The sequence below is a fragment of the Meleagris gallopavo genome, chromosome 1, assembly GCF_000146605.3.
Source record: "Meleagris gallopavo isolate NT-WF06-2002-E0010 breed Aviagen turkey brand Nicholas breeding stock chromosome 1, Turkey_5.1, whole genome shotgun sequence".
In the NCBI taxonomy this organism is placed as follows: domain Eukaryota; kingdom Metazoa; phylum Chordata; class Aves; order Galliformes; family Phasianidae; genus Meleagris; species Meleagris gallopavo.
The window spans coordinates 45,839,872-45,859,951 of NC_015011.2; the positions used below are offsets into that span (position 1 = coordinate 45,839,872).

The 20,080-nt window shown below is 37.5% G+C and overlaps 1 protein-coding gene across 1 annotated transcript in view; it reads left to right on the forward strand.

Annotated features, from left to right (window-relative positions):
• The window catches only part of ANO4 (anoctamin 4), a 116,699-nt gene that overhangs the window by 59,739 nt on the left and 36,880 nt on the right, over nucleotides 1–20,080 (forward strand). The window contains exons 7-12 of the mRNA XM_031553997.1: nucleotides 7,524–7,630; nucleotides 9,168–9,223; nucleotides 9,744–9,865; nucleotides 16,487–16,621; nucleotides 17,379–17,475; nucleotides 18,080–18,140. Coding sequence (XP_031409857.1) covers nucleotides 7,524–7,630; nucleotides 9,168–9,223; nucleotides 9,744–9,865; nucleotides 16,487–16,621; nucleotides 17,379–17,475; nucleotides 18,080–18,140 — 578 coding nt within the window. The remainder of the gene's footprint in view (nucleotides 1–7,523; nucleotides 7,631–9,167; nucleotides 9,224–9,743; nucleotides 9,866–16,486; nucleotides 16,622–17,378; nucleotides 17,476–18,079; nucleotides 18,141–20,080) is intronic.

Sequence of the window (20,080 nt, forward strand, 5' to 3'; positions counted from 1 at the left end):
TTTTTGGTGACAGGAAGGAAAGTTGGCATGTATAAACCATAGTATTTTATTCCTTATTCTGCATTGCTCATATTTGATTTGGTATACTAGCAAGCTTCTTTGTAAATACTGTTTTGGGTTCATTAGCATTCCTGTTGTTGTTTGGCACTTATATCATTGCAAATTTTGAAGCTCTAACTCCCCAGAAGTTATGATATTTTCTATTTTGCTTTCTGTTTAGTCTTCAATTCCTTTAATGAGGGGACTGATATAGTGCTGGCTGAGCTGCCTTACTTCTCCAAAAAGCAGTTGGCTCTGGGAGGATCCTTGTACTCCCATCATGTTCCAGCCTTTTGACCGTATCAGTCTTATTCTCCTTCACAAGGACTTTGAAATATAGTGACTCATTCAATATTTGTGTTTTGGCTTAACCCAGCAGCAGCTAAACACCATGCAGTCATTTACTCACTCTCCCCAGTTGAGATGAGGGAGAGAATTGGAAGCAAAATAGGACTTATGAGTTGAGATAAAAACTATTTAATAAGACAGAAAAGGGAAACTGAAACAAAAATGCAATTATAACAATATGTATCTGTATATATTGATAAGTTTCCACAGTGCAATTATTCTCCATCTGTTGACCAACACCCGGCAACATCACAACTGCCCAATAACTGATACTCCATGAGCAATGCAACACAATATCTCACCACCCACTGACTGTCTTTTAATTACACTAAAAATAGTTTTTCTAACTATTGTACAAGTATTTCTAGAGAGCAAGCTATGTACTTTTGCCACTTGAACATGTCTAGAAATTCTGTGTTATCATGATTGATACTTATCCAAGACATTTTTAACTATTGCTTAATGATCACATAGTAGAACAGTCACAAACACCACTGACTTGAAAATATAAATGTTCATATGCTGAGTTTGTAGGCAAGATCTCTCATGTATCCACTGTAAATTTGACCACTCACTGTGGATGGAGATAGTAGAATTCTTCTTTCTATTGTGATTTTATGTGCTTTTAATTTTCTAAAGTATTGTTCCTTAAATGAGCTTGTTCATCTTTTATGTTTGACTCAGTATTGCAACATGGCTCTTAAATTTCTTCCTTTCTTCACAGTCTCAGATATTTTTCACCTCAATAAACACTGGTAGTTTACCTTTTTTTCGATCTAGTCAAGCTTTTATATTCAAGTCTCCAGTGTGATATGGATGATGCTTGAAACATGATCTAAGTACAGTATTCACTTCTGATAGACACTGTTAAAGGCATGGAATGATAGAAAACTGACAGCATTTAACATGTGGAGCCAGCCAAAAAAGAAGGGCAAAATTCACTGTATTTCCTAAGCAATAGGAAATCTGTTTTCGGAGGAAAGTTCTGTCTGGCTGAGACAAGCATTTTATTGGGATTTTGTAGAATAGAAAATGATAATTTTCAAGATAGTCTTCTGAGCAGTATCTCACTTCTGCAGCCACAGATTATGAAGGGCTTTATTTACACCAAGCCATTTCTTCTGAAAATTATCAGTTGCAAGAATGCATAATTCACTATATCTGAAAAATGTTTTCCCTCAGACATGATGGTAATTAGTTATTTTTCTACTATGTCTTAGTTATTTTATGTAGTGAGCTGCTAGTTAGCTGGGAATAGTAACACTAGTAATTATCTGCAATTTCTTAGGTAGTGGTATACTAGCTAGGAAAATACTCCTATTTGCTGCTTAGAGATTTCAGACTACAGGAGCTGTTTTCCCAAACTCTCTGCTTAAATATTAATATACTATATAATTGAATAAAGCCCCTAAAATATTTATTTATTATGTCAGTAAAAATTAGTTTAAAACTTTACACAATTTGGAGACTAGGATAGTACCTGCATTAATTAAAATCAATTAAAAAGTAAAATTAAAATATATACCAGAGATTCATGCAATTATTCTCCTTTGTACTGAGTCCCCACATACAAGAAAATATTGTCCTGTAATTTTGTCAGATTTCCAAGATGTTTGTCTGTCAGAGTGGAGTTGCATTTTACATTTTCTCTGATGCTCCAATTATCCCTAATAAATGCCATCCTCACCAAGATGATCTGCATCCCTGTCCCGATGGCTGTCTCATGCTGAGATCACGGATGGATCAGAAAGCTGTCATCACTGACAGTAAGGCACAGGAATGCAAGAACACTTTCTTGGTTTGAACCAAGATGGTCATTCTTGTGTTTGTACATAGATCACTCTGAAGTTAATGACCCCTATTTATTTCCACAGAAACTACAACAAAGAGCACGATACCACTACTTGATAGGGCAAATTCTCAGCTACTCAACACTATTTTTCAGCATAGTCACTACCATTAGTTATGCATTTTCACTAGTGATGAACAAGAGCCTGCATGCTGTGCTCATAAAAATCTGCACCACCGAAGGTGACACACTGCTTCACAGCTACTATGATGGCATCGTTGCTAGAAAAATGTTGCTGATGCAGTCCGTATTTCGTTGACCCAATCACGTGGAAATCAGAAAGTACCAAATCTGCACTATATAGTGGTGTGACAGGACAGTGCAGCCAACACTGGCAATGTGCTCCACAGTCCTCAAATTTGATGGGCTTTGCATTATCATGTTGCAAGAGAAAAATTGTCTTCTTCTCTGGTCTGAAAGTTCAAGCCTTTCTATTTGTCTTACTTTCAGCCTTGTAAGTCACATAACGTGAAAACAGAAAGCAATCATCATATGCCTATTTTCAAACAAATAATGTACAGGGATTGTGGTAATATTCTCACTGGAATACTGCAGGTTCATCTTGTTGCTATTATTACAGCTGTTGACTTTACTTCCTCTGATGTCAAATGAGGTGAAGACCTGCCATTGCCTCAGCCAACAACAGCAAGTTAACACCAGTGGTTTACCTGGCAGTGCAGAAGGGTGGGCATTTTTTCTGTACAAGGGGAATATACTTCTCATATATTAATTCCTATGCTCAATCATCTTCTGTGCTTCGGTTTTCACTGCTTCCAGAAGAAGGCATTTGCTTCGATCATACATTTTAGTATGTTGAGTGTCAGACACCAAGCATTTCAGTGTCAGGGGATCCCATGGAGCAAAGGTGCACACTGGTATGAGCACACATGCTCACGTTGTAGCTTTGTAACTAGGCCATGGGTGTTCAACTTTCAGAATGTGCATCTCACTCATTGAAGACAAAATAGCCCTTCCTTGTCTTTTGCTGCTCCAAAATAAACAGAAAAGTTAGAGAATTTCTTTTCAAATGGGTATTGGACACAGATTCAAGAGCTAATTCTATTCCTACTGGGTTTATACAACCTGTGAAATTGTCAAGAGAATGCATGAACAGGAATCCATTGGCAGTTTGCTCTTTGTTTAATTTACAGTTATTTGAGGCCTTTCTCTAGGTGACATTTGGTTTTGTTGTGCTTCATCCATTGAAAGTCAGTTTGAAATCTCCAGTTCAGAATCTAATTAAGAAAGCTAAAAATATAATCTCAAAACAATTAACCTTCAGTGACTTGTCACGTCTCTTACAGTGGGAATGTAAGAGCAGTATTTCCAGAATGACAGTTTTTAAAGGGACTTTAATTAAGGATCAGCTCTGGAACCTTTCCTGGCAGAAGTACTCTCGTTATCTTCATTGGGATTTTATTTCTTTTTTTATAGTTTTTGTGTAAGGACAGCTCACACAAATAAGGCTTACAGAAATAGGCTAATGGATATAACTCTTATGGAAGAAATCACTGGATTTATTATCTAACTATACATTACCTTCACAAGGAATAAAAATAACAGTGTATTAATCCTTGCTTACTTTTTGCCTTGCAAAAGAGATGACAAAGTGACTAAAACCTTCAACTGAACTTTCTCCTAAACGAAGCCTGAATCTCACTGAACCTGAAAACAATCTGCATCACTCTCATGAATATTCAACCTTTTTGTATAGTGCAATTCTAACAAGCGCAGCAGAAATAGAACAGCTAAGGAAACTATTCCATCTCAAAGCAGCAAGGGTTAAAAAACTGCGTGGAAAGTCTCTGCTTTGAGCGTTTTATAGCTCAGTAACACCTGATGGATGTTTATCTGCACCTAATTTGGAAATATTTTCAGCTTTGACCTCTGTGAACTGAAGTTTGAAGAGTAAGATTCTCCACAGAATGAAAAAGTCTTTTTATTTGAATTTTAATGCTGTAGATCATGAATAAGCCCCGATCATTAGTCTGTGAGTATGAATTTATCACTCCAAAAGGTGACAACTTGGAGCACAAAAAATTTGAAGGAAGAAAAGCCAAGAAAGTGCAGGTGAGTAGGGAGGTAGTACAAAAGCATAAATCTTCATGCACTGAAGTGCATGATTCTCAACTGACAGAAGCTAACCTCTCTGTTTTTGGGTGAAAATTGTAATCTCCAGCAGCATTGTTGTAATTAATGTCACTTGGGATATTTTCATCCTTTTAGTTCCTCCCAGTTATTTCTGCCTGTTTTTATTCCCTGCACCAGTCCCCTTGGCTTTGCTAACACCATTCTTCTGGGGGATGTTCTATAGAAAATTTCACAGAAATAATCAAGATGATCAAATGACCAAAGGCAAAACAATCCTTGTTGGGCGTTTTTGTTTTTTTTTTTAGTTTTTTCTAAAACTAGGCAAGGTTGTTGTTTTTGTTTTTGTTTTTGTTTTTATACCTTTACAACATAATCTCTGTATCCATGTCTGCATGAGTATGCTAGAGAATACATGTTCTTGACCTACTCCAGCTGTGAATTCTCCCTCTTCTCTCCCCAGCTGTGAATTCTCCCTCTTCTCTCCCCTTTCTGTCCCTGTACGCATTTTAATAGCACAAGGATGGGCAGGACCAAACTCTGCTGCTCACATATGCCTTAGTTCTGGAATAGGCAGAGTTTTTCATGGTAGTATTCATAGTGAAGTGTTGACAGCTGCTTCTTAAGCACATCTGCTTGTTCTTTCTTGGCCAAGTGAGATCAACAGCTACAACACTACAATTGCTAAGTTTATAAATGAGTGCAAATCTCTACAGTGTTCTTTTAATCAAATAGTTCTTACTTCCTTTTAAGATTGAACAGTATTTGATTTTAGTCTTTTTTTTTTTTCACTCATGAAAATAGAAGCAACTAAATGCAGAAAGGCTGTTAAGCTACTTGACCAGAAAAGTGGTTGAAAGAACTGCTGATGGTTGCAGAATGTCCTAGTCATGATACCAAAAAAGCATTCTATCACGAAGAGAACAGATAAATGCTACAGATTTTTACCATTACCTGTATTATCACTGTTTACATTCCCAACTGAATCCTTCAAGAGGTCATAGGTAATGAAAATTACTGTGCTGGTTTGATTTCAAAAGTTACCTTCATTTACCTTCATTGTTCTTTGACATTTAGTGATACCTAGGAGGTGAGATCTTGGAGATTAAAGTCGGACATGAAAAGAAAATGAAACAGTGGAAAAAATGCTAGCAATTCATTTCTTTTTTAGTACTGTCTTAATTTCTCTCTGCTACTACTGGAACAACCTAGTGCATAAATCTAGCTTTATCTGGATACAATGCTCTTCTATCTGCTTCAGAGATTAGGCTGTTTTTAATCTGATTTCCTTAACATTATGAATTATGTGATAACAGCATTTCCTTTTTTTTCTACCAACTCTATTTTATGTGCTGGTTACTTTCAACTACATTTAGTACAAGTCTATTTGTCCCAGAAAGAATCAGAGTCTTACTTATTTTGTGAGTACTAACTCATTGAAATGGGACTGGGGCTCAAATTTGTGCCTATGCCAAAAGCAGTCAGCGCACACCAAGCATATATGCTGTTTGGTACCAGCCCAGTGGTAAATGATCAGACACACTGCAGTCAGCTGATATGCAGAAATGACAGCAGGCACTCTGGGGCACGTGTAGGACTTTGGGAGATGGGATAAAGCCAGAAGTGTACTACTGGATAAATAGTAGACACAGCAATGACCTGTGAGTATCTGAGATAGAGTGGGAAAGGTGTTGTTTCTAGAAAACCAAGTTTTATTTATTGTGCTGCTCTCAGAGGAATTTGTCTTTTATATCTTTACTTTTGGAATTTTTTGCTGCATGCCTTTGAAACTGAACATTATGAACTTACAGGTTGTCTTGTATGGAAAGTTCAGTAGTGATTTTTGGATAAAAAGGAAGGAGCATGTGGAGTCTTGGACTCCTTGCCTGGCTTTCCAAATGAATGTAGAGATGCAGAGCCATATAGCATTTCCTATTTGCTCTAAAGAAGAGGGTTTTCATTTGGGAAAATTATCTGAGGGGAAAATGGAGCAGTAAATCCCATATAACACAGAATAGAATGTGATGTAGATGCATGCCAAACTCTCTATTAAGATTTTTTCCTTTTACACTAGATTAATCTAGCATATGCTCTGGCCTCTTTATAAAATCTCTGATTTTACCTTTTTATTTATCAGTTTATTCAGTTCCCCAGAGCTCTTCACTGACACAGAAGAAAACAATCTTACATCCTATCCTAAGTTTTTTTTCTGTTTTGTTTTTTTTTTTTTAAGTATGACCCTTCCATTCAATCAGTTACTAAGGGCCATAATTATAAAAATATTTAATTTCCTCAAACATATGAACAAACATATTTCATCAGAAACTCAAACCATGTCTCTGCTTATTCAAGTGTCTAAATGACTTTCACAGTCTATTCTGAAGCCTTTACACAACTCATCTGGGAAGGCTGGTGGCCTTGCCTGTAGCAGGGGGGCTGGAGATTCATGATCCTTGAGGTCCCTTCCAACCTGGGGCATTCTGTGGTTCTGTGAAGTTGAGCTGGTATTTCTAAACTGAGATTCTGGCATTAAATATTTCCAGTGATATGATGATGTGCTAAAATATCTTGTTTTTCTCAAATATATATGTTGTGGCTAATAAATCTATATAAAACATACAGTGCCAGAAAATCTACCCAGTACAATGAATTTTGTGTTGTTTTGTTTGCTTTTTTTTTAATTTCCTAGACCCTTCACAATTCTGTCTAAGCTATTGAACCTGCATTCATGCATCACTCTATGAGTAGCTTCTGCAAGCTAATTTTTAGTGTCCTTTTTTTGCCATGTGGCTGCTTTCATCTGATTCTTAATGGTAAAGCATAATAAAGAAGCCAGAAATAGAAATGAAATGTGAATCTCTACAGCTGCACTTACAAATCTTACTCTTTTGCAAATTTTTATGCAACTATTTTCTAGTTCTCAGTGAATCTATCTAAATGTAATGCTTATCATAATGAATGCTTAGATATCATTGATCTTTATTCAGATTTCTTCAAGCCATTCTTTGCTAGGGAATGAATACAGTTACTGAGATCATCTCATCCGGTGAATCATCTCAGTTAATCTGATGTCCTTTAATCTTCCTTACGCTTGCTCACATAGATTTTAAACATGCTACAGAAAACAGTGGAACTTAATATTTGCTTTAAATATGCTACTACATATTCCTAAGACGGCCTTGTTTTTGTTTTTATATAGCTTCATCATACACAACAAAGACACTTTCTTCAATAATGCTACAAGAAGTAGAATTGTACACCATATCTTACAAAGAGTGAAATATGAAGAAGGGAAAAACAAAATTGGTAAGTACTTTTAATGTGGATGATAAATCCTATCAGAAAAATAAGTAGCAGTCTGGCTCTTTTGCTTTGTTTATAATGACATTTTTAGAACGGTGCACATCTCACCCATTGCTATGTGGCAGGGGATTTTCCTAGAAAGAGCTGACCACTTCACTAGAATGCTGGGCTGCTACCCCAGGCATTTATGTCCCCCCATGAGATTTATTACCTCAATGAGGAAAGAATCTGACTCAAAGAAACCTTTTCTGCAGAAAACCACCTTTTACTCTTTCAAAGACATACATACTGGAAGCAAAATTTGTGCTGCTGTCCATCCCAGCCTGTAAGGCATCTCTGAATATCTGTTCCTCCAAAAGGGAGAAGCGAGATCCTGTAGCTCTGTAGCTACCTTAGGTCAAAAGGGAGGGATGAGGGAAGTCATGGCTTTGAGCAATGACAGTGAGAGAAAAAGAGAGAAGAAAGGGGAGGATTCATGTGGTGAATGTAGTGCACACACCCACAATGAAATCCCTGCCTGCCTCCCAAATTCCCTTACATATCTGCTCATGAGGTACCTATATGAACTAAACCTTGCACAGATCAGTGGGCTGAATAGAGCCCAGCTCAACTGTACGTTTTGCTTTTCTGCCAAAGACACTTCAGGAGAAAAGATATTCTGCCAAGCAGATACTAATGCTATCACTGAACATGTTATTTATGTTGAATAAATAATTCTCATTGCTGTGTTCTCACTGCTATCATTCCCTGTGAATCAGAGATGGAATTGGGATTCTTTTCCTTTGCATCAAAGGGGCTCAAATACCTCCAGGCTGTTAGTGCCAGGATTTAGTTTTACATTGTGTTGTAGTTATTCAGTTCTATCTGAATGACTTTCCATGTGAAAAGTGCCCACATCTCAGCAATCATTCATTATTTCTGTTCTAGTTCTCACTGAGGAGGGACAAAGCCAAACTGAATGGGATTTATGACTACATTTTTGTGCCAGAGAGCAATTGTTTTGTTCAGGTTCAAGCATATTCCCTGTTCTTCTACTACTTGAGCCCATCATGTTCCTGTTCTGTCTGTTAGTCCAAGGGGCTTTCATAAGACATAAATTGAACATATTTTACAGCAAGGAATTAAGCACTTATGTTGTTTTACTAGCTTGCAGTTAAAAAAAAGTAAAGATCCTTCCTGAAGTGTTCCACTCCCAGGAAGTGCTGCCCTTTATTTGCACAGCTTCCTTAGAATGAAGTATATGATACCAAACTTTTATCTTCCTGTGAGGTCCTGGATTTCACTGAAGTTGGACTAAAGATGGATTTGGCAAATGAGTCTTTAAACCTCAGGCATTTTGCTTGATATTTGAACAAATCTTCTTTGCTTGTGTTATATCCTAGGTATTCAAAACCTATAAAAGATGATTTTTTCTATTTGATTCTTACTATCAATAGTCTTCAAGCTTCATTTAGCTGTGTATCCTGAAACTGTTCTTTGCTTTTCACTTAGCAGTTTTTCTGGTCCGACTGTTAAATAATTGGATACTTTTGGTTTTTAGGTCTGAATCGATTGCTCAGTAATGGCTCCTATGAAGCTGCATTTCCTCTTCATGAGGTATTCTCTTTTTCTTTTTTGAAGAAACACTTCCCATGACATGAATCTTTAACTGTGCAAAAATTCTCAATCTTACTAACATTATTATTCTCCTTTGGATTCCACAGCTGCCTCTGACATCTTTCCATTTAGTAATGCTTTAAAAAAAAAAAAAATGCCGTTTTTATTGCAAACGGAAAGGAGTAGAAAGAGTTGTTTAGATTTGTTCTGTAAAAAGTATTTGATTGTGATAAATCAGTATGTTGGCAAAGGGGAAAAATAGCATGTGGTTTTCTCCTTGAGATTCTCCAGTTTTAGCCTTCGACTTGAACACCAGTTATCGTATTTCTTAAGAAGAATAACCTCAAGTCTCATTGCATACAAAGGAAACCAGGAAATCTTCCTTTTAAAATAAATTTTAGATTGTGACTCACAAGTATGGAGATTGCATAAAATTGTATTATGCATACCAGGAATGAGAGAGCCTTCTTATCTATTCTTTTGCTGTTGTTATTCATTAATATCTCGATTTGTATTTTAGGGAAGCTACAGAAGTAAGAATTCGATAAAAACCCATGGGGCAGAAAACCACAGACACCTGCTCTACGAGTGCTGGGCTTCCTGGGGAGTCTGGTATAAATACCAACCACTGGATCTAGTGAGGTAAGACTTTCATGCTTTTAATATGCTTCAGTCTAGGTGGTGTGAACATGGATTATCTTTTTTCTCTCAAAACCACATAGTACTCAGTAAATTCATGTGGTTTTTAGAAACTGATCTTGAGATCAGGGGAATCCATTTCATTCAGGGTACAACTACATTGAAAGAGGTATTTATAAAAAGGTTTGTAGGAGTCTCTGAATGTGAAGGGAGCGTCCTTATAGTGGTTTCTGACACCGTAACTTCTCGTGAAGGAGTTGCAGAATATTTAAGAGAGAAAAAAGAGAGTAGAGCCTAGGGAGACATGATTGCATGGATGCCCGCTGAGGGAGCTATTCTTCCTCAAAGTGTGGCTTTGATAAAAAGCCTCTCATTGATTAGCTCTTCTTATTTTTGTCCAAAAAATAACCACAGAAGTAGCTCCAATTGAAGTTCAATGATACTCACAGGCAGTACAGAGATAAAGCTCACATATACCATGTGCTACTATGTTTGACAACACTAATAATGACTGAAAGCTTGTTGTTTCTCCTCTACTACCTCCCTACCACTGTTGCATCATTACAGTCCAAGTTTATTTTCATCTTGGAAGTAACCTGCAAAGATGAAACACTGAGAAAGCTGAGATGTGACTTCAAATTTTTACAGCTCTTTTAAGTCAGGTTTCCAAATAGGCATGCATGCACTAATAGAGGATTACATAGTTTTTATACACATACAGCATTTGCTGATCACAGTAGCAGAACTATTGCTGGGCATTGGTGGGCTTTTTCTGCTTGAAAAGGCAAATGTGAAGCTACATAAGCCTGTGAACAGTCTTAAAGTGTACTGGGATCACTGAAGATACTGTTATGCATACAGTTATCTTCTCCTCTAATAAGTCCTGTAACTGATAGAAACGCTTGTTTTTTATTGATTCTCAAAATTACTTCTAGATAGAAATATTCACAAAGGATGCCCTGGAGTCAGAGGATGTTATTGTTTAAGGCCATATAAAACCCATCCATTGCACAAAACAGGAGATGTTCAGTTTCCATGGAGAACAATTCAGAGAGAAATACAATCAAATAATTTTACTGAGTCATTTTTTTAAAAAATGCTTTAGAAAATAAAGTAATGTATTTGTACCTCATAAGTTATTTCTGAGAGCTTCCTAATTCTTCTTTAATATATTGGCGTGAACAGAAATAGAGAAATTTTGTCAAAATATGGAAATTACTAATTTGCTGAGGGGTCAGCAGTTACAGTGAAGGGTTTTGTTGTTGATGTTTTAATTCCCAGTTATACAATATCAGTGTCACAATATAAACAACTTATCTTTATAATTTCTATTTAAATAATTTGCCCACAGTGGTCGGGTCCATTGTTCTTCATCAACATTTCTTGTTTGTGAGAGTGCTGCAAAACAATATCAGGGTCTTAGTTAAACTTTCTTTGTGATCCTTGGGCAACTGGAGGATTTCTTAAGTATAAGAATAAACAATTGTAAAGGACCTTGGAAGAAGCCTGCTAATTGAGTCTGGGTGTGATCTCTTACATTCTGTACAAACCTTTAGCTTTTCATCAGACAGTGCAAAGATTTTTCCACAACTATTTTGCAAGAGAAAATAAGCAAAGTAGCAGACCCCTTAGCTGAGGTCATGAGTGGCATGTGGTGGTTCAGAACAGGTGCCTGAATCCAAGGAAGAGAGTGGGAGAGAGAGTTACAAGACTACCTGAGTGTTCACAGCAGTGTAAGTCTCCATAGCTTCAAGCTCAGCAGGGATGAAAGCTGCCGCTCAAACCCAGCCTTGCCATTAGCTTCCTGGAGCACACCATTGGTGGCTATGAATGCACAAAAGGAGGGGTTATAGGAAAGGGGTGGAATGCCTTCTTCTCACTGCATGAATGTTAGATCTCTCACATTTCCCTGATTCCTGACAAATCTTTTTTATCTACTGCCGATTGCAGGAGCTCACATGTCTAGTGAGCTGGAGATTTTGTTTGGAGCAAAATGTTCATTTTCCTTGGAAGTATCTCAGCAAGCATACATTAAACAAAAGCTTTTATTTTACCAGCTCTGCAGCAGGAGCAACTTCTTTGTTCTTTTTCCCAGAACAACAACTGTGTGGGCTGTGCTTGAAGGGAGTAGTATTGCCATCTGTACAAAAGGAGTGGATGGATGTTAATTCTTCCACAGACATCTGGCCAGATCTCACTGCTGCTAGCTGATGTTTCCCTTCAATATATGCTTTAGAAAAGTTAAGGAGTAAATTAGGTGAAGATAATAAAATGATGCTTTTATTAACGGATATGGTGTTTTACCTTAAAGTCAAGTCACCACAATGGTAAACAAAACCATCCATACATTGATGCTGGGTTTTTTTTCCTTAGCTGGTAAAAACAAACCTTATGTCTCTGGTGTTGTTAATCTGATGCCTTCCAGATTTCCTTTAATCTCATCATCTGGCTGTTATTACAGATAGTCACCAGAAATAAATGAGAAAAAGTCACTTGAGGGGAACTGCATGATTCTGCTTTCACTCTGCTTTGAAACACACCAGTATGAAGGTACAGGCTTGACACAATCACAGAGACATAATTATAAAACACCAAATGTGGTACCATGATTTTAATTACACTCCTGTTGGAATTTTGCATCCATAGTTACTTAGCAGGAATAACTGAAGATCCTTAGAACGAATAGCAAGTTCCCCCCTCTTCCCCCCAACCCGCCACAGGCAACATTGTCAACTGCTATAATATATTATGAATGTCAATAAGCATAATATTTTATGGGTTTGAAATTAGACTTTGTTACTTCAAAAATGTACATTATCATTAAATACAGAGATTGGAATTTTGGCCCATTTGAAGTCAGTGGTATTGGAATGGAATAAGGGGAGAAAGAGTTAAACATTAAGGCAGATTGTGTTGGTGAGTTAATACACTTGTGAGCATAAAACTGAGAAACGGAGATTTCTTACTTTTTTTTTTTTAGTTCTAGTGGTATAGTTTATATAAGGATAGAAGAGATGGGTTATTGGGGATTTTTGGTTTCTCTGCTTTTGAGAATTTTATATGGAGGAAATTTTCTGTGGGAGAACTACAAAAAGTACATAGCCTTTTTTTCTATTATGACTGATTGCCTGAGAAATGTTATGGAAATAAGATACAAAAATTAACAAACATGCAAATGTCATCAAGCCTGGAAAATTGCAAAGAGGTCTACAATTAGTAGAGTGATAATAGGTGAAATTCAGGTATAAGTAATGCACTCTGGAAAAAAATCCCCTGACATCTTTACCTATATAACTGAGTTTTAGGTAAAGTGCCAGCATGCAGGTAATAGAACTGACTTCACTGTGGACAGTTCTATGAAATTTCTCTTCTGTAAACAGTAAACAGACAAGAAGCAAAGAGCTTGTTCATTTTATGTGGTATGACTTTAGTGGCAAAGGAATCTCTGAGCCATCTATTTCTCCTGGGAATAGAGAGTGTTTAGTTGAACCCAGCTACTGGTGGGAATAAATGTGGAAATGGGAATGTGGTACCTAGGCAGGTCTCCAAAGACCATGTCGTTATCACGACTTGTTTCTACAGCTTGAGTGCTGTAGAAATATGCTAATAGAAATATGGTAACTACAGGGCCATAGGAAATGAATATTAGCTTTATCCTGATGCTACTTGCAGTAGTACAACCTGTTGGAAATCTGCTGCGAAGCAAAGGGGGATAATAGAAGACTAATGGTGCTCGTCCATATTTAAGCTTACAGGTACCAAAGTAGTGTCAACATACAGCACTTATTTTTAAAACCAGGCTCAGAGGTGGCCCCAGCTGCCTTTTCCTTCCACTGAAGATATTTGGGTCACTCCTTGTTGTGCATGTGCACACAGTGAAACTTGTTTGGGTCTTCATCTTAGATCTAAATGCTTGCTTGATCTCTAGATCATGAGAAAGAATCATATTTTGTGTTCCATCCTGTTTGATGGAAAGACTCAACAGGAAAGAAAAAAAAGTTTATCAGAAACATTTTTCAAAATGTCGTGTGGAATGGGGAAGCATTCATTCTTGGATACAGGGAATAATTCAAAAGGATAAATCTTAATTAATATCAAGTTTAATTCTCTACTTTGAATTTTGTACATGGAGGAAAACAGGACCATAAATATTCAATTGAAGTAAGCTCAAAATGTGAACTTTCTATTTCAATGGAGCAGGCTTAGCTTGACATCCTGTGTGTCAACCAAATAATTAGGCCAAAGAGTTCACTAACACTGCTAAGTCAAGGCTAAAATGCAGTGCGTCTTTTCACAGCCAGACCTGCTGCCCTTGTCAGAACTGAGTGTGTTATTGTTAGCTTACCACCTCTTTAGCCTGTAAATTTGAGTCTGTCAAATGACAGAAGAATAGAAACATGACAATATTTGGCTTCTCACAGAGTGCTGGTAAACTCAACGATAATAAATAGCGTAGATCAGTCTTGTGCCCATCAACCAGTGAATCATAGAATCATAGAATCATAGAATCACAAGGTTGGAAAAGACCTGTAAGATCATCTAGTCCAACCGTCTTCTCACTACCACTGCTACCACAAGCTACTAAACCATATCTCGCAGCTCCTCATCCAGACGCCTCTTGAACACTTCCAGGAATGGTGACTCCACGACCTCTCTGGGGAGCCATTCCAGTGCCTGACCATTCTCTGAAAGAAAAAGTTTTTTCTCGTGTCTAACCTAAACCTCCTCTGATACAATTTGCAGCCATTTCCCCAGGTCCTGTTCATTGCCAGGGAGAAGAGGCCAAACCCCTCTTCACCCCAGCCTCCCTTTAGGAAGTTGTAGAGTGCAATGAGGTCTCCCCTGAGCCTCCTCTTCTCCAGACTAAACAATCCCAGCTCCCTCAGCCGCTTCTCATAAGACTTGTGCTCCAGACCCCTCACCAGTTTCGTTGCCCTTCTCTGGACACGCTCCAGGGCCTCAACATCTTTCCTGTAGTGAGGGGCCCAAAACTAAACACAATACTCCAGGTGCCTCACCAGTGCTCAGCTCATGACTTCACCAGGAATAGAGAACTCCACTATTTTCTGGTCGCTCTTCCCAAGACAACTCCTGACCTCCACATCGCCATCTATGTTTGTGAACAGCAGGTCTAGTGGAGCCTCCCCTGGTAGGCTCTCTTACTATCAAGAAGTTATCATCTTCCACACACTTACCTCCTAGACTGCTTCTTCTGCCCTGCATTGTATTTCCAGTATATATCAGGGAAGTTGAAGTCCCCCATGAGAGAAAGGGCTGTTGACTGCAGAACTTCTGCTAGCTGCTCATAGAATACCGTATCTGTCTCTTCATCTTGGTTAGGCAGTCTATAACAGATCCCCACTAGGATGTCTGCCTTGTTGGCTCACCCCCTGATCCTTACCCATAGAGTTTCAACCTTATCATTCCCATCCCAGTTTGAAAACTGACATTTTGTTTATCACTGACCAAATGTTTCTTTCTCTTCCTCATTGCTTCCAGCCCTGGAGCACATCATACGGCTCTTCCTGACCGTGAAAGTTTGGCAAAAAAATATTTTAGAGTAGCACAAAGGAGCCAGCAAAGCTGGCTCACTGCACTCTTTGTTTCTGGACGGATCAAAAGTTTCATCATAAATGTATAAATACAGGTTTTCATCAGCAGCTGTTTTCAAATTCACTTGACATGCACATTTAAGCTGGCTTCAATGCCTCTGAAGTGCAAGAAAATCATCTTACCTCATTCTTTAAAACTATTCTTGCAAAGAATCTCTTAAAATTTTCATTGTAATTGTGATAATTGCATATTGATTGGTACAGTATTCCAATCTGATTATCACCCTACTGTGCACAATTCCCAAATAAAGAATAATGCACACAGATTGCTCCTGTGCTGATAAGTCCAGAAGGTTTTTTGTTTGCTTGATGTATGCATTGATATATAAGCAAAAGTGTGAGTGCATTTGGAAATATGAAAAATGCTAAAGAATATGTAGCAAATAAGAAATTCCTCACCACTTTGCAGTTAGTATTTAAACAATATAGCTAATACATTAGGATTGATTCAGATATTTTTTTTCAGACCTCGCTCATAATTTTCTCTCCACTCCAACAGAATCATGTGATTATTTTTCCAGGAACTGAGGTAATAAAAGAAAGAAAGAAGTGAAAATAAACTTGATTGGAGAATAACCTTTCACTGACTGATTTCTCAGAAGTAATTTGGGCTTGTGTCATTTTTCTGTTATATCAATTTTAGTGGTGAAAATGATTTCAGTGCAGTTACTTGGGAAGTACAATACACAGCTAAAGCAAAGAAAGCCACCAGTTTCCCAGACATAAAGAACAAGTTTTTAAAAATAACTCAGTATTTCTTCTCTTGAGTTCTCTGCTAATATTATTATAAACACTGGTTTATGAATTTTCAGATTCACAGAATTTTCAGTTTTTGAAATGCACAGGTTTTTCAATGTGGAGTGTTTGTCTTAATTGAAGACTTTTTCTTCTGGCCCTGCTCTTTAATCTGTTCCTCAGATAGGATAGAAATATTTATTTTCTATTAACGGGCATGATTAAGCAGATTTATTCTAATTAGCAGGAAAATTCTCTGTGTTGTATTTTAAAACAGACGATACTTTGGTGAGAAAATCGGGCTGTACTTTGCCTGGTTAGGCTGGTACACGGGGATGCTCTTCCCAGCTGCCTTCATTGGATTGTTTGTCTTTTTGTATGGAGTCACTACTTTGAACCACTGCCAAGTCAGGTAATGTGGACACTTTTATAAGGGAAATTATAGCCGTGGGATATTATGATTAATCTAAGAGCTCTTTATAAGTATTACTAATTATTTCATTTTGGATGGTTGGCTAAATACACAGGAAAATACTCCTTGGTTCTCATAAAATATCCAATATTGAACTTCCTTTGTATTGTGTTCCTGAATTGGGATGGTTCCCGATGGTGCTGGCCACTCAGCTTGAAGTAGGAAAAATAAGGCTTCTGCTCCTTCATTATTGTCATAACAAGCCAATAGAAGAGTGGGAATTTTTCTCACTCTTCCAGGACTTCTCCAAAGGCTCACCTCAGGGAAGCATTTTTCAAATGAAGAACCCTCTCACTCTTCTGTTCCACATCCCTGTATTCTTGCACACTTAAGACAATCCTTGAGAGAAGTCACAAGAATGAGTCAAGCTTATTTACACTCATTCTTACCCCTCTCCAACTGAAGGCCACTTCTGTCTCAAGGAAAACCTGGAAATGGTAAAGAACTATTGCTAGACTGACCTTGAGGAAATGTTCATTGCACTTCAATGCACTACAATGCACTACAAATGCTGAAGTCTTCAACAGTCAACAAACCGTAATTATACACATACAGTTAAGTACATCTTGGCTTCAGTTATAGGAAGAACCAGTGTTTTTCAATAAGTAACTGACTTTTATTAGCAAAACATGTCAATCCATTTTACAGCTGATTGCTGTGCATCAAACTACTAACTTTTATCTATTTTATTTTTCAGTAAAGAAGTCTGCCAAGCTACAGATATCATAATGTGTCCTATATGTGATAAATACTGTCCTTTCATGAGGCTGTCAGACAGCTGTGTTTATGCCAAGGTACCCTTTAAACTATACAAATAAAATGCTTCCCTTGTAACAGAATTCCTTTCACCTTTTGCAATTGTCTTTAGTGAGCTTGGATAGATAAAATCTTCAAAAGGACAGATCAAATTCAGCCAATGTTAACATCTATTGTATTTTACAAGGACTCATTTTGGGCTGTAAAACACCTGAATGCCATTTGCACTTACAGATTCAGCAGTACCGGAGGTCACATCCTACATGCATGTGCTACAGTGTCCTTGGCATCAGGTTTTATCTTATGATCCATCCTTTGTACATGGCTCCATAAAATGAATGCTTTGGGTCTGAAATTAGGCACATCGTTACTGTTGGCAGGGGTCATTTGCAGCCCAGGCTAGAGACTAGTGAGTCAATGTGGAGTGCTTTGAAAGGTGCATGTCCCACATCAAGGGAACAGTTTCAGTCCTCAGGATTGTCAGGCCAGCTGCACTCATGACGGTGCTAATTATATTAGGGGGTGAGGGATGCTGACACAACTGCAACACTGTTATGAAGGAAATGGAAAGCAAAAAGTACAAAAATGCAAAATTAAATCTGTATTATCATAAATTGATTGAACTGTTGATATCCCCATCAGGTAACACACCTTTTTGACAATGGAGCTACTGTCTTTTTTGCTGTTTTCATGGCAGTGTGGGGTAAGTTTTTCTTTTGAATGATTGCAGAATGTTTTTCTTAAAGCTTGTGATGAAACATAGGTCATTATAATTTCCAGCACGCTTTTTTCGGACACTGAGAAGAACAATATAGGCTTGATTCTTTTCTGTTTCTGCAAAAGGAAAATAATGAAATCAGTAGGGCTTTTTTTTTTTTTATGGGGTATTATTTTAATGTAAAAAAAAAAATGCAATATGCAGTGTCTATGTAGGTAGCTGTATTCTCATTTTATGTGTGGGTTTTTTTTTTTATCAGTCAGAACCGAGGCCTATTCTCTGTTAATTCATACAGATTCTCTTAGCTTAAGGAAGCCCTGTTTACTGTTTGCCCTAGTATGAATTAGTATGTTGTTCTTCTATGCAGAGAGGCAGCAAAAAATAGATACATGTGAGCTGGTTGTAATTAAAGCAAAACCCTGATGAAATAAATGTAGGATATATTTGAATGAATAATTGATCCAAGAGCAGTCTAATTTTTGCCATAGAGGCTGAATTTTGCCTATAGGACAACTCCATTTCTGGCTCAACTACCTTTTCTACTCTGGTCTTACAAGCAAAGTTGAAGACAAAATGAAACAGTCATTTCTGGCAAAACATAAAGTCTTTCAAACCTGTCCTGCGTATGCCAATGTTCTTTGCCTTCAGATAGTACCTTTAAATAGTGGCTTAATGAGGTGCCTCAGAAATGGCTTCCATTTCATAACTCCAGATAATTGAACTGTCCTGACTTAGTTGTTGTTTTCTGCTTCTTACTCACATCTCAAACTGCTTGGGAAAAGTATCCAATTAATTCTTATATTCTACATTTTAATCTGTGTATCTCTTTACTGAACTGCAAGAGCAATCCAGAAGACAGTGTCAGAGCCATAAGGAGAACATAGATTAGCTTAGTTGACTGTCTTGATTCCTGCCTCCAAAGCTATGTTTTTATCTTAATTGACTTAATAAATTAGGTCATATTCTAATGAAACCTATTCATTCAGCCTATGACATTTCATTTAATAGTTAGAGTATTCAAGTACCATAAGTTATATTAAGGGAAAGTCCCACAGATAGGGAAATGAGCATATGCTAAAACAGCTACATTTGTCATGATGAAGAATTTGAAGAGCAGAAGATTCCATTTTAAAGCTTATAAAAACATTATTAACTTCAGTAATCACAGAATCACAGAACTGTAGGGATTGGAAGGGACCTCTGGGAGGATATACCACTGTTTCTAATTGTTGGTGAGCGTGTCTTTGGACTGAAGTTTTTTGCACCACTGTTGTTGTTCTTCCTTAGCATCCATACATCTTCAGCACCACAGGGAAGAAAATAAAAAATACAATGAAAGCTATCCTCTATTTTTTGGCTAGTGGAGAAGAGGCTGTAGGAAAGTGGTTGGGGTAGGAAATTTCTTCCCCACTTCTGCTGGCTTAAACTGTGCTCGTGTGCTTGCCACCAAGACGGATATAGAGGCAGGAACAGGAGGAGGATGTGAGTACAGGGTGATGGTTTGGGGAATGAGCCAACAGTATGGCTCTACCAAAACTGTAGTTTCTAAAATAATGCTTCACTGAGACAAGAATGAGATAGTGGAGATATTCTCAATACGTTAGGGTTAAAGCAGCATTAGAACAAGAAAAGCCACACTTCTCAGTGACTCTTTGGTGCTACATTTATGAGATGGCTTACCTTGTCTCTTAAAAGCATTTTCAGTCTGCGGTAGGCCTACTGACAGCTACAGGCATTACCATCATTTCAGTAAATCATAGGGGAGAATAGACAATGATAGCACTTTCATTGTGGAAATGTTTTGGGTTTTTTTTCTGTCAGCGTGAAACAACTGGCAAGTGGGTAAAAAAATGGATGTGAAAAGTTTAGCTTTCCAGATGATCCAGTTTGGCAAATAGTAACATAAAAAATAATGATGGCAGTGT